At 39.7% G+C, this 15,338-nt stretch overlaps 1 protein-coding gene across 1 annotated transcript in view; it reads right to left on the bottom strand.

Annotated features, from left to right (window-relative positions):
- Positions 1-4,506: 4,506 nt before the first annotated feature.
- Positions 4,507-15,338, bottom strand: part of erbb3b (erb-b2 receptor tyrosine kinase 3b) — a 29,897-nt gene continuing 19,065 nt past the window's right edge. Inside the window, exons 12-28 of the mRNA XM_063016078.1 lie at positions 14,294-14,508; positions 13,513-13,645; positions 12,907-13,000; positions 11,170-11,327; positions 10,421-10,474; positions 10,169-10,310; positions 9,871-9,990; positions 9,642-9,740; positions 8,166-8,351; positions 7,750-7,896; positions 7,578-7,653; positions 7,346-7,492; positions 6,896-6,993; positions 6,636-6,797; positions 6,466-6,537; positions 6,061-6,322; positions 4,507-5,969 (exon numbers count right to left, since the gene is read on the bottom strand). Of these exons, the coding sequence (XP_062872148.1) occupies positions 5,170-5,969; positions 6,061-6,322; positions 6,466-6,537; positions 6,636-6,797; positions 6,896-6,993; positions 7,346-7,492; positions 7,578-7,653; positions 7,750-7,896; positions 8,166-8,351; positions 9,642-9,740; positions 9,871-9,990; positions 10,169-10,310; positions 10,421-10,474; positions 11,170-11,327; positions 12,907-13,000; positions 13,513-13,645; positions 14,294-14,508 (2,965 nt within the window). The 3' untranslated portion in view covers positions 4,507-5,169. The remainder of the gene's footprint in view (positions 5,970-6,060; positions 6,323-6,465; positions 6,538-6,635; positions 6,798-6,895; positions 6,994-7,345; positions 7,493-7,577; positions 7,654-7,749; positions 7,897-8,165; positions 8,352-9,641; positions 9,741-9,870; positions 9,991-10,168; positions 10,311-10,420; positions 10,475-11,169; positions 11,328-12,906; positions 13,001-13,512; positions 13,646-14,293; positions 14,509-15,338) is intronic.

Raw genomic sequence — 15,338 nt, 5'->3', positions numbered from 1 at the left:
TTGCCCTATAGGTGAATGAGTGTGTGTATGTGTGTGTGTATATGTGTGTCTGGCCTGCGATGGACTGGCGCCCCGTCCAGAATGTTACTTTTTTTGCCTTGCGCCCATTGAAAAGCTGGGATAGGCTCCAGCACAATCCAAGCATCTAAGGGTTAGGGACTTGATCAAGGGCCCAACAGTGGCGATCCCATGAGTACCCTAATCCGAGTCCTCTTTCCAGGGCTTCAGTAAAACTTCAGTCTTACTAGGAATAATCAACTTTTGCAGATTTAGAAGGTGCTATTTATCCAGAGTAAACGGCCCCGTTTAGAAGAAAAAAGTGGAAAAAGTTCAACAAAGATTTGTGGAAAATATATATATTTTTAATCATATCATATAAGATTTCTCTTGTAATCAAAGTTCTTCTAATAAAGGGAAACATTTGTTAGTACTTGTAATGAAGCTCCTTAAAAGTGCAGAGAAATTGAGCATAAATAAATAAATTAAAAAACAGATTTTGGACCCACCTGTGCTTAAGGTCATGATATTTTATGCAGATAACCATAATTTAATAAATACATAAACCACAACAAACTGTTTTTTCTTCTTTTTTTTTTTTTGGCGTTTTCCCTCCAGTTTTCCTCCCAATCTAGTCGTATCCAATAACCTTATAGCATTACGCTTCCTCTCTACTGATGTTGACCTCCACTCTGACTGAGGAGAGCTGTGACTAACACACGGCCCCTCCGACACGTGTGCAGTAGCCGACTGCATCTTTTAACCTGCACGAGGTGAGTTCAAATGTGAATCAGCTTTGTGTTCGAGGAGCCCCACCCTGATTATCCCTCGGCTCTGTGCAGGCACCATCAATCAGCCAGCAGAGGTCGTAACTGCATCAGTTATGAGGTCCCCTCCGGCACCCCTCTTAAACAACAGCCAATCGTTGTTCATGTAGGCACCCAGCCTGCCGGATGCAGCTCTGGTGTACTAGCATGTTTTACCGCTGCGCCACATGACACCTGACAAACCGTGTCAGGCGGTGTCTTGCATTTGTTTTACATTTGTGTGTTTCAAATATAATATGATTAACGTTTAGGAAACACTGGTACACTTTAGGCTCCTTCATTTTTTATGAATTATGTTCAAACAACATAAGTCATGTTGTTTGTTGAAGAAAATTTTCCAAAAGTAATAATTTAATTTACGCCACAAAGGTGCAAAAAGCAAATTATTCCTTATATTAGATATCTTGAGTTGTAAGATGTTTAACAAGTTTTTTACCCAATCAATTTAGTTTTGTTGTTAATATTTATTAGTAATAAATGAAAGGTCATTATATGGGTCAATTTGAGATGGATACCTGCACTGGAAGTATATTCAATAACAACAGTAAGTGGTTAAATGCTTGTTTTTTTCTCACTGTATGTTTCTCTCATCACCACTTATACCCAGTGATGTGGTGCTGGGCTACAAACCTTGAAAATGAAAATGACACAACAAGTCAAATTAGTAATCATTTATTAGATTATGTATTAACATTTATGTTAAGTAGGAATTTGATATTTTGTGATAAGCTTAAAGACTTACACTTTATAAAAAACATTATTTTATATACAGATTCAGACTGTACACTGAAGACAGACAGATTTCTCACCGACATATACAGAAATATGGCTTTTAATCACATATATAACACAAACACAGAGTTCACGCTCAGAATTCACATTATAACATTTTGTCCTCTAGTTTGTGAAAGTAATGGCCTGATCTGCAAAATTAGCTTGATCATGTATGGTGGAGTTTGATAAACCATTGTAAACATTGGGCCTCATGTATAAAATATATATAAATCTATACTATGTCCTGTGCACCATTCTCTGTAGAATTCTCTATTAACATACAGGGGTTGGACAAAATAACTGAAACACCTGTCATTTTAGTGTGGGAGGTTTCATGGCTAAATTGGACCAGTCTGGTGGCCAATCTTCATTAATTGCAAATTGCACCAGTAAGAGCAGAGTGTGAAGGTTCAATTAGCAGGGTAAGAGCACAGTTTTGCTCAAAATATTGCAATGCACACAACATTATGGGTGACATACCAGAGTTCAAAAGAGGACAAATTGTTGGTGCACGTCTTGCTGGCGCATCTGTGACCAAGACAGCAAGTCTTTGTGATGTATCAAGAGCCACGGTATCCAGGGTAATGTCAGCATACCACCAAGAAGGACAAACCACATCCAACAGGATTAACTGTGGACGCAAGAGGAAGCTGTCTGAAAGGGATGTTCGGGTGCTAACCCGGATTGTATCCAAAAAACATAAAACCACGGCTGTCCAAATCACGGCAGAATTAAATGTGCACCTCAACTCTCCTGTTTCCACCAGAACTGTCCGTCGGGAGCTCCACAGGGTCAATATACACGGCCGGGCTGCTATAGCCAAACCTTTGGTCACTCGTGCCAATGCCAAACGTCGGTTTCAATGGTGCAAGGAGCGCAAATCTTGGGCTGTGGACAATGTGAAACATGTATTGTTCTCTGATGAGTCCACCTTTACTGTTTTCCCCACATCCGGGAGAGTTACGGTGTGGAGAAGCCCCAAAGAAGCGTACCACCCAGACTGTTGCATGCCCATAGTGAAGCATGGGGGTGGATCAGTGATGGTTTGGGCTGCCATATCATGGCATTCCCTTGGCCCAATACTTGTGCTAGATGGGCGCGTCACTGCCAAGGACTACCAAACCATTCTGGAGGACCATGTGCATCCAATGGCGGTGCCATGTATCAGGATGACAATGCACCAATACACACAGCAAGACTGGTGAAAGATTGGTTTGATGAACATGAAAGTGAAGTTGAACATCTCCCATTGCCTGCACAGTCACCAGATCTAAATATTATTGAGCCACTTTGGGGTGTTTTGGAGAAGCGAGTCAGGAAACGTTTTCCTCCACCAGCATCACGTAGTGACCTGGCCACTATCCTGCAAGAAGAATGGCTTAAAATCCCTCTGACCACTGTGCAGGACTTGTATATGTCATTTCCAAGACGAATTGACGCTGTATTGGCCGCAAAAGGAGGCCCTACACCATACTAATAAATTATTGTGGTCTAAAACCAGGTGTTTCAGTTATTTTGTCCAACCCCTGTATAATGGTGCACATGTACACACATTTTAGGTATTTTTAGTCTTTCTTTTTCAGTCATAAGGTCATTTACTTATAAAAAGGAATGATCTCTCCACTTCAGAAAAACAAACCTCAGGAATTTACAGGTATTTAAAAATATGAATACAGATCCTTCTAAAACATGATCTCTATCTAACTGTAATGTACACCTATAATACATTATTTTAATTACTTGAAACACACTTATGTCTTTATGCACAATGTGGCCATAAGTATATGGACAGCTATCCTCTTTGATTCATTTAGGTGTTTTAACCACATCTATTGCTAACAGGTGCAAAAATTCAATTAGTAAGGTTTAAACCCAGATCAAACTCTGACTCAGCTTTTTTGCACCCACACTTCCAGTGTTAGATTTTATACCATTTTTATATCATAAATACATATATTTCTCCTGAGTGGACAGAAAAGTATCCTGAAACATTTAATCCCTGTTTTCTCCTAGACAAAAACCACAGCTAGCCATGGGTGGGAATCCTACACAGGATCATTTAACCTGCTCTCTGGGTCTCTGGGTGGGAGGGAAGGCATTCCTGTCTCCTCTATTGTTCAAAAGTAAGACTACCAGATTTATTGTGTCTGTGAGGTTATGTGAACAGAAAGCATGTAGCAGCCTGTACCAAGAATGCTGATCTGTATAGAACTAATGCCTTTATTTGTCACATATACATGTGTACAGTATAATGACATTTTTACGCATATCCCAGCTTGTTTTGAAGCTGAGGTCAGAGCACAGGGTTGGCCATTGTATAGCATCCCTAGAGCCAAGAGGGTTAAAGGCCTTGCTCAGGGGTCCAAGAGTGGGTGCATGGCAGAGCTAGGATTGAAAGCTTCCTGCGCATACCCCTGTCCATAACCCTGCGCACACTCCTAATGACTAACAGTGGTCTTCATTTCAGCAATAAAATAAATGGATAATAGATTTTTAGACAGTAAAAGTACTTTTAGAACTGTTACATCAGTCTGGTAAAAATCTGTACTTGTCATAAACCTTGATCCATTTGTGCAACACATTTCCTTTTATGTATCTGGGTATTTGTAAAATTGAAGGAGAAACCATGTCAGAGATGCTAACAAACCTGTTTATGTTTAAAAGTTGTTTTGCTCTCTCATTTTTAAAGCAGCTGTGTTTACAAAGTTCCTCTTGCTGCCCTAAACTTGTTACATCCACCTATAAACCACCAAAAACTAGCGCTGGAGTTGATGAAGCAATACTGAAGGCTAAATCTCAAATCTTCTTACACTTGACAGAAACACACACAATATATGGAGATAAATATAGAGAGATAAATATTGTAATGTATCATGATTTTTAACAGTCTATTGCTGCATTCAAGGGCTACTGGAAAAACAGATGGGGAAACTTTATTTCTCATGAGATATTAAATGAAATAAAGGTATAAATCAGTAATGAAGTTAACAGCAAATATTAACACATTACGCATGTGGACAACTGTTTGTTGTAAACTGGGTAATTCTGTTAGTAGTAACACAAACACTTAGGCAATTAAGTTTATATCTTACCGTAATTCACACAGGAGAAAATATGATTATGAGGACTATTTATGTATAATTCTCAGCATTTAACAGGATAACATATTTCACATAAAAATGGAAAGTATATAATAATATTATATATAAATATTGTTTTAAGAAGATTTAACGGGTTATCCATAATGGTTTTCAGAGGAATACTAAAAGGCAGTGTTTTTGTTACAGTCATTGGGTCCTCTGGTATTTCAATAAAATTGTGTTACATGTCATATTAGCCCTGATATCGCTAATGCATCTGATAATCTATATGATACATGTTGTTTCCCTTTAAAATAGACACAATTATGTACACAGATTGATTTAATAATAATCCCCACACATATCGAACTGACAGGTTCATATTTACAATTTAAACACAGATCTGTCCATACACTTTTAACAAATGAGGTCATAAAATTCAGTGGGCAATCCAGCTGCCACAGTCTAAGTCTAAATCAATCTGTATTTTGTTATGTGCATACAGCGTCGGGTTTGTGAAACAGTCTGCTGTGCCAGTAGTCTGGGTTGTCAAAAGACGTGTTGCTGTTCTTCTCATCCACTCCAGCACATGCTCCTCTGAATGCCCTAATGTTTGGGACGTGTTTATCGTCTCCTGTCACTGTTCTTCCCTTGGCTGGAAAGTTCTGGTACTCCATTTGAGCACCTGACATGCTTACTCTCCCACATGAGTTCATGTCTTCGTATTCTTCAGGCTGAACGGCGACGGTCGTGTCCTCGTCCGGCTTGCTGCTCAGTCTGCTGGCATTGCCGGTCACTACCGATAGCTCAGAAGCATTCTGGTAAATTACATTTTCTCTGGGCTCATCTGAGCTTTCAGGTACTTCTGCAGAGCTGATCTGGGCATCTTCTAGTGCTGAATCAGTCCTTATGTCCATATATTCATACTCACCCACAGTCTGCTGTGACTGACTCTCATCTTGAGCTGCAATATTGTCAGAATGGTCATTTTTAGACTCTCCCTCATCTTCAGTTTTCTCAGAAGTGCCATTGCATTGCATGGCATTTTGTGTTTGAAGTGGTTCCTGTGGTGAAGGGCTGCTATAACAGCTCATATCAGTACAGGGTGATTGCTGGAGGACAGGAACGTTGCTAGAAACGTCTGTGGCTGTTCCAGGTGAATGAGACGACCGTTTGTTCATTAGTTCATACTCTTGCAGGGGATCTGTGACTAAAACTAAGGGTGATAAATGAATCCTGCCATTCTTGGATGCCCTGCTGGCCCTAGAGCTGGATCGAGTCAACAAAACATCTATAAAAAAGACAAATAAGTACAAATGAAAGTCACTTACAACAAGTGGCAGATTTAATGCTTTAAAAGCACAAGAATAACAAGATTGTACCTCTTTCTGAGATGTTGGCACTTCTGGGCAGGACGTACCCATCTGAATCCTCTTCAACTACCTCTATCCCTGGGGACAAGGGATCAGATGCTACAGAGACACAGTTGGACCGGTAGGCACTGTCTCCTCGACTGCGTCCCCTCCGTAAGCTGCCATCTTGTGATGTAATGTCGCCTATTTCCACGTCCACCATGGTGCCCCTTCCCTCTGAGCTCTCTGAGGTAGTTCTAGCCGAACCTAGACGTCTCCTCTGGGACCTCTGCTGTAACACATGCACACACACACAGAACGTGTTGTTAAGGTTGCTAATTTCAAGGCATAAACACAACTTTGGCACCAAACTATATTAAAAAGAACATATATTCAAATGTTAATGCAGTATTAGTGGTTAATGTAGTAGCTTACCTGTCTGAAGTCATCCCCGGCACTTGGAGTCATGGGCAGGTACCCCACCGGCATGGACTGGCCTGTGTTACTCTAAATGGTAAATGATAAAATAAAGTACACTTTAACATCTTTCTAACATCTCTTCAGAAACGCTGCAGTAAAAGGTCTGTAGAAGAATACAGTCATACCCTGTAAGAGCCTATTCGCAGCCGGCTCCTTGATGGTGATATGTGAAGCGGAGGAGTATTGAAGCCATCATCCACCTCCTCATCTTCACTTTCCAGTTCAGCCTGCGTTAGCCTGGGCTCTCGGAAATTGATCTCATCTGCTGCATTACCATTTTGATCCTTCTGCATTGAGTTAGAAAATTTACAGTGGTTTATTAATAGTTCATATTAGAGCTGGTACAAAAGTCTTCATATGTCAATCAAATTCTCTAGATTCTAACCTTAATGACCAGGTAACGAGGTGGATCCCTTGCCATTTTGGTAAACTCGTTAGCCAGTTCTTTAAATGTAGGCCTTATGTTCTCATCAATCATCCAACCTAGAAAAAGGTTAGAAAAAGAAATTAAGCTTACTTATCATGCCACAGTTTCACATCTCAGTGTTTATACCAGGTAGAACATTGCAGCAACTCAAAATGCCGTTGCAAGTTGACTGGGAAGTGGTTAATATCCTCCTTGGGTAAATGTTTGTGGAGTTCCATAATACATAATACACTAAATTGGCGAAAGTATGCAAATAACTAACAATGAGCTACATTGTTCGTCCTATTTCAAAACCATGGGCATGTATGCATATGGGTCATAACAACCTCCCCTCTTCTGGAGATCTCAGTGGTGGTGGGCTAGCAAAATATTAGTGGAGAAGTTTACAATGCCCAGTATCTGACTTACACTTGACCATGACCATGTAGACATCAATGGTGCAGATGTGTGGCTGTGCCAGCCGCTCGCCCTTCTCCAGCAGACTGGGAACATCCTGAGGATGCATGAATGCATATGGTTCTGCTCCATATGACATCATCTCCCATACTGTCACACCTGAAGCAGGAAAGCAGAGAAAATAATTAAAACACATGCATTTCGATGAACTCTGTAACAGGATATATAGAGCTCTGCATCTCACCATAACTCCAGACATCACTCTGGTGAGTGTATCTCCTGAACAGGATACTCTCTAATGCCATCCATTTTATAGGAGTCTACACAAAATAGGAGAACCAGATGATTGTGAACACAAATATCAGATACTTTTTATGTCCCAAATCGCTGGCAATGAATAAACAATCAATACCTACCTTGTAGACATATTTCTTATCATCAGGATAGAGCAGGTCAGCAACTCCAAAGTCAGCGATCTGCACGATATAGTCACTTTTCAGCAGGATGTTCCGAGCAGCGAGGTTCCTGTGGACCATGCGGTGCTCCTCTAGGTAATACATACCCTAAAGCACATCCACAAATATGTATCTGAGTAAATGTCTAGCATAACAACTGGGTATGGATACACCAGAAACCTATAAAATATTAATCACAAGCAGTTAATAAGGACTAAGGTAACACTTTGGCTCCAACACAGTGTAAATACAGTGTAAATACGGTTTTGCAGTCAGGATCTGAACGGTCTATGGTAGAATGTTGGGCCATACTTCAAGATGAAAATTTTCAAGCTGGTTATTCCAACCAGTAATATTAAAGAGCTGCTGACTCTTACCTTGGCTATCTGCACACACCAGTTAAGGAGGCGCTGAGGGTCCAGGTTGTGAGTGTTTTGGCGAAGATGCTGTAGCAAGGAGCCGTGAGTGCTGAGCTGGGTGACCAACTGCAGGCTTTGTCCAGGACAGATTCCCAGCAATCGTACGATATACGGATGATCCAGACTGCCCATGGACAACATATGCTGTATATGGAGATGGAAAGATACAAAAGTTATGGTGGCTGGTTCAGGTTCAAAGGAAGAGTAAAAAACACTAGACGTGTGAATCTGGGTTATGTACCACATGCAATGAAGGCAGACAATGGAAATGGCAATTTACAGAAAAAAATTACAAATATAAATAGTTTTAGTTGCATTTAGTTGAAGTTCATTTATTTTATTATAGTACTGAGAGATAAACTGTCGGGTAGAGTTTGTTAAAATAATGTTATTATTGTAATTATTAGGTGGCACTTCATACTGATACCACAAAATCCAATGTTAAGTTGTTTTTCCAGGATTAGATTGTTTTGTAAGACAGGGCAGTTGGGCTGCGAACTAAAATAAATAAAAAAAAACCCGAATATCTTTGACACTGAAGTTTCTACAACAATTACAGCATTACCTCATTTTAACATAAAAAATTAAAACTCACAAAACCATATGAGGTATACTGTGTTTTTTTGCATTGCACATTTCATAGGACCCTGTTTAAAGCAGATAAATTGTTGTTATGCAAAATGCTGTATTAAGATACAAATTAATGGGACAGTGGTAGCCTAGTGGGTAGGGCTTTGGGCTATCAATTGAAAGGTTGAGAGTTTGAATCCCAGCTCTGCCATGCAGCCACTTTTGGGCCCTTGAGCAAGGTCCTTAACCCTCTCTGCTCCAGGGGCACTGTACAAAGGCTGACCCTGTGCTCTGACCCCAGCTTCCAAACAAGCTGGGATACGCGAAGAATGACTTTTATTGTACTGTACAACTGTATATGTATATACGACAAATAAAGGTATTCTATTCTATTAAGATTAATTAGCTAGAACTATCGTGCTATTACTGATAAAACACTTAAATGCAATATGACAAAAAAAAACCATAAACAACAAAAACTAAAAGTAACAACATCTATATTTTATAAAATATGTGGTCAGTTTTTTTTATGTAGGTGTCTGTATAAATACATAAAAGTATTAAATACAGTAGTAATACAATAAACAAGAAAGCTGGGAAAACTAAACAAAAGGACATGCACTGCATAATTGTGAATTACGTAAACTCCTGATAAAATATTCGACGCATTTAATTCATTATTGAATCAATAATTATTATAAACAAATTTAATAAAAAATTAATTTGATTGAGGCCTGACTTTTTACTTTACTTCTGCTTAAATAAATCAAGAAAATTATAATATAATATAATTTTTTAAATTATATTATTTTTTTCTAATCAAAATAATATTAATATTAATAATAATAGTAATAAAAGGCTTACATCTGTAATCTCAGTAAAGTTGTGGTGCCCACTGCGGTCTTGGATGGTTTTTATTGCAACAGGAATCTTCAAGGAATCCCCTTCAGGAGTCCAGAAACCCTGAGGAGGACAGAGTTTCAGTGTCAGACCTTATTTTGTTACACAGAAAAGAGTCTAGGATCTGATAGAAGAGGTCTTGCAAAACAGAATCTACCACTAAAGTAATGACATTGTATTGGGGATGTCAGACCTTGTGCACAGTGCCAAAGACTCCTGATCCTAAAAGTTTGCCCTTGCGCAGATCGTTAGGTCTCAAAATGCGAGCATGGACTTTTGTTCCCTTTTCACTGGGTTCCTGTGGCTCAGTGTTCTGAAAGTAGAAATCAAAACACATACTATGTGATGTAAAAATATTTTTTAAATCATTGCACAGTTTTCTTGATTTATTCTTGTCCCACTAATTTACTAGTTTATTAGTTATTCGTTTATTAAATACTTTTACTTGTAATTATGTTGTAATTATGGGAATTATGTTGAAAAATTCTCACGTCTCCATTCTCCAGGTATCTCCGGAGTGCTCTCTTGCGACGAATGGCCAGGCCACGACGGTACAGCAATGCCATCACCACAAGTGCCAAACACACGATTAGACCTGCCAACACGCCACTCACTACACCTGCAATATGAGGACTGAGTCCAGAACACATCAGCCAGTGAGATGAAACAAGAAAATAATCATGATATAAATATACTTTGAGTATGGTATTGCTGTTTTTTCACCAGCAGAGGTAGACACTGACCTGTCGGATGTACCGTCAGAATCTATGCAGTGTCTTAAATGAGGGCCGGTGCATCTTGAAGGGAAAAAAGAAGCATGAATCAACAGTAGGTATTACTGTACAAATATAATAAGTTTAACCAACTGTGTGGCTCTGCAGTGTTACATACCCCTTGTAAAATGGTTATAATAAACACATTGTTTTTAGTTTATGCTGTCTCTCATGCTGTCTTTCATTTTCATAACTTTACATTTATTCATTGTCTGTTTTACCACCGCTTCATCCAATTCATGGTTGTGGTGGGTCTGATTCACTAAGTGAAAGGTAGGAAACACCCTGGAAAGGTCGCCAGTCAATCACAAGGCAAACACACTAACACCTAGTTAACCTGACTGCAGGTCTTTAGATTTGTAGGAGGAAACCGGAGCACCAGAGGAAACCCAGACAGACACGGGAGAACATGCAAACTCTACACAGAAAAGACCCGGACCTTCTTGCTGTCAGGTGATAACATTACAACTCTTTCAACTTTTTTGAACATGGCATACCTTCATACAGATATACTCGATCACCACATTCTGCTCTCACACTTAGAAAATTTAAGGTTTTTAAATCAATTAGGCAATGAGCATGTACTATTGTATCAATGTATTATTGTATCATGGTCAGTGATTTTAAATCTTGCAGTCACTGTTAAAATCACTATAATTTTGTAAAAAAAATAAAAAAGAAAAAGAAGGACATTTCATTGTTTTAATAAAAAAGCTTACCCCATCTCACAGGATGGGTTGCAGGGCTGGCACTGTCGTTTAGAGTTAGGGTACTTATAAACAGCCTGCCCCTTCTCCCCAATCACTCCATTGGGGCATGATGACACACAATGAGGGCCATCCATCAGGTTAGAACATGCCACACAATCATCTGCTCCCTTAGACAAACACACACACACACAGTGGTGGGAATATTAACATTTCATGGAACATTCATGGCAGCTCAATCTGTCAGCAGTTGCACCAGTGTAAACAACTAAATAGAAACCCTTAAATCCTGCTGCTGATAAAGAGTTATTACTCAATAAGCACGTCAAAGCTTAGAGGCTGCCAAGCCGGTCCAGCAGGTCTTTGTACCTCCTAATGGCACTACACAGTGGGTGTGTGGTTAGAATTTTGAGAACTATAATGATATATTTATATTATAAATGCTGTTTTTAATTTTCTTATTACATATCTCATCATCATCATCACATCGTGACATTTTCATGTATTTATTTGGCAGGCACTTCTATCCAAAATGAGGCAAAACAGAAACCAAGCACAAGCCTAAGGCTACCAACCAGATGCCCACATTACCATTGAGGTAATGACATGTTAACAGAGTAACTGTGATTTCTTTCTTTTCTTTTTGTAGTCTTCTGTTGAAATCATGCCTCTAGCACCGCTCCCCACACTGGCTAAGGATGGCTGAGACTATCCCACGCCCCCTTCGACATGCGCATAGTCACCATCCACATATTTTATCTGCCCACAACAGTTCAGACATGCTGGGCTCTCCATATGATCCATAGCTAGTGCAGGCACGTCTATCAGCCAGCAGAGGCCGCAACTGTACTGCAGCAATAAAATTTTGACTGTTTTTCCTTCGTACAGGCACAGCCTAATGTGCTTGTGTGTGATACCCTGGCCGGTTAATAGAAAAGCTAAGATCTCAGCGCAGGTGTAACTATGATTTTTAATCCCAGTTGATGCTACAGTCTTTGCGTATTTATAGACTCAGTACTCTGTATTCAGAAAGATCATTATTACAGCATTTTTTCAGGTATTAAATAGAATTGTATAAATTAATTTGTTGAAGATTTTCACTGTCATATGGAAGAAGAGCTTTGTGCCTTTCTTGATGTATGGAAATACTTTTGAAAGCGTTAGAGTTTAAAATAAATTCTATATTCATTTTATAAATTTTTAGCAGCCAATTTATCCTGGTCAAAGCTGTGTGGTGTCTGGTACCATCCGGAATCATTGGGCGCTAGGCAAAAACACACCATGGACAGGGGGCGTCAATCCATCACAGGGCTTCAGCTTCGGCTAATAGACGGTGTAATAGACAGAATTTTTATTTACCATGTTATAACCTTGCACAACAGGTTATTAATTACATCAACAGTGACATCACAGCATGAAAGAACACACCCTAAATAAATAAACAGACACTTCAGATTTAGAGTGCTGGACTGTTTCTGTATTAATAGTACAATGTCCATCAATAGGACTGTAGAAAATGTTGACGTATGTGGAATCTGAACCGTTTTTGCCACATCAAAGGAGAAATAAACGGTAACATTTCATGAGCTATTAAGGGTTATTACATGTATTTAACATAAAGGTGTTTTAAATCATAAATGTCACCTTTAGAAAAGCTGTAATGTGAGCTGGCAATCACAGTAATGAACTTTAAAGCATATCAAGGTGTGGAATGGTAAAAAAAAATGCTAGAAAAAAATAAATATATACCTCTCCTCTGCAAGTCTCTGTCCCGTCCTGTGGTAAACACTCAGTATGGCACGCACGACACTCCCCACCTGGACCTGCAAACTCCCGCGTCTCCCTGCAAACAAACACAAAAGTGACATGAGTTTAAAGCAAAGAAAATCAAGCCACAGATATACAAGGTACAGGTGCAAGAAAGTTTGTGAACCCTTTGGAATAACTAACATGTTTTGCATTATCACAAGTCATAAGAATAAACAAAATAATTGGACATACTATATAAGGATAGGGCAGTGGTAGTGGTAATGGTAGTGATCAGAAGGTCGATGGTGCGAGCCCCACCTTGCCTAAATTGCCACTGTTGAGCCCCTCAGCAAGACTCTTAACCCTCAATTGCTTGCATTGTATTTGGTTACAGTTGTAAGTCACTTTAGAAAACCACGTATGCTGTTTTTACTTTTCATGTTTTCATTGTCTTTATGAAAGATATTTGGACCCAAGCTGGGCGGGCTTCACCAGTTGCCACTCATGCCTTGTCACCCCCACTGGATTTCCTTTCTTTTCTCTTTTTCTGAACATCTTGCCATATTGTGACAGCAACAATTTATTTTACGCTAAACACACACTGACCCAGAGTAGATGTGACATTGGGCCACACAGGTTTGGTGGCGACTGTGATTCCTGCAGGACAGACACTGATCAGGTCCAGGGCCCCAGCAGCCTGAATCTGAACACAGCGGATCACACACATGGCCCTCAGCCTCTGTAGGAACACACAAACACAGAGAACATTACATTTGCTTCAAAACAAAACAATAAGTTATACATTTATCCACAGATGCGTCAAAAAGGTGTTTTAGGAAGGTGCTAGGCCACTATGTTGCACAATACACCTCTCTTGAACTGTTGAATGGAACACCTTTCCTTTCAAATGATCTTTTCTGATATGTTGTTTTGACAACAATGCTGATGGTGAGTGCTGTGTAACAGCCCAAAATCTCTCAAGGGTAAGTGCTTTTTTTGCCTCTTTCATGCTCCATCAATGAGTGCACTTTAATTCTGAAAAAGATCACTCCTTAGTCAGAAATAGAAATGTTTTATTATAATGATCAGATGATCAGCCAGAATGTAATGATTTGCAGTGACTGTTCCCTCTAATGGAACAAAGACTTAAACCACCCCAGCATAACAAAGCCCTTTACTGTAAGGGTCAAGCATGTACGTATGCCCTTATATACCACAAAACATGAGAAACATTAGTCAGTTGAGCACACTCCAGCCATTCGTGCCTCAATAATAATCTTTGCAAGCTTTGAAAGTTGCTTTCCACCTTCTTTCAAAAGTGAGGTCGGCATTTTATATCTGATTTAGCACTTAATATCCTATATATAGATTCTAAGTGGTGCTTTACCACAGCGACTTTGTGGCTTGTTAAACTTGATGTCATTGAAGCTGCGCCGGCGCTTGGCACGGGTGCCACTGAAGATCTGCAGCCAGTCCACAGTATGATGGTAACACAGGTTAGTGTTATTGCTGATGTACACGCTGCCATCATTGATCTCTTGGAGTGAACGTAGTCCCAGAGATGTGAGAGAATCTACCTTCATCACCAACAGAGAGAAAGGCCTAAGAGAAAGACAAAGAGTGTGGAAAAGTCATCAACTTTCAGAGATGCTCTTTTTTACCTGGGCAATTACCAGTCATTTAATGGCAAGGGGTTCAGATTTACCTAGAAGTAAATACTGGGTGGGACATGAGACCTTTTAAAGCAGCTAATATTGCACATCACAGTGAAGTGACAACAAATTAACCGACTGTACATCACAGAAAAGGCACTATCTGGTCAAGTGTACACACCTGACACCTGAACATATGGTCTCCCTTTTGAAATGTAACTGTGGTATTGGCTTTCCTTCAACCACAAGAGGTTGGGCACTGATGTCGGGCAATGAGTCGGATAGTGTTGAGGTCAGGGCTCTGTGCTTTACATTACTACTCACTAATTACGAATGGTGTCTATAATTAACACTAACCACAAGAGTCTGACCATCTTTCAGTACAAGTTCAAGTTCCATTCATCAATCATACACATTTCATAGTCCATCTGAAGCATAAGAGTCCATTTTCATTATGTGACACCCAAAGGAGGAAAAATGACACCAGTGTGTGTATGTTGGGAGACAGAAAGAGGTAAAGAGAGGTAGCCAAAGGGGGCTTTTAGGATGTTTAATAAGCTTTACAGTTAGGCAGTGATACGGTTTAGGGTGGTAAGCTTGGCATACCTACCTCTTACTGCTGTTGAGGGTTGACAGTTAAGGGATGTGAGTATGGTTGGATGGAATGGGGTGGAGGACACACAAAACATATACAAAAAAAGAACACAGGTGAGATTCATGCACAGACTGTGACACACTGCTGGCATAAACGGATGCAATTATATTAGCATAAGCAGCTGG

Source organism: Trichomycterus rosablanca, chromosome 19 (assembly GCF_030014385.1).
Source record: "Trichomycterus rosablanca isolate fTriRos1 chromosome 19, fTriRos1.hap1, whole genome shotgun sequence".
Lineage (NCBI taxonomy): Eukaryota > Metazoa > Chordata > Actinopteri > Siluriformes > Trichomycteridae > Trichomycterus > Trichomycterus rosablanca.
This window is presented reverse-complemented; position numbering and strand designations above follow the sequence as displayed.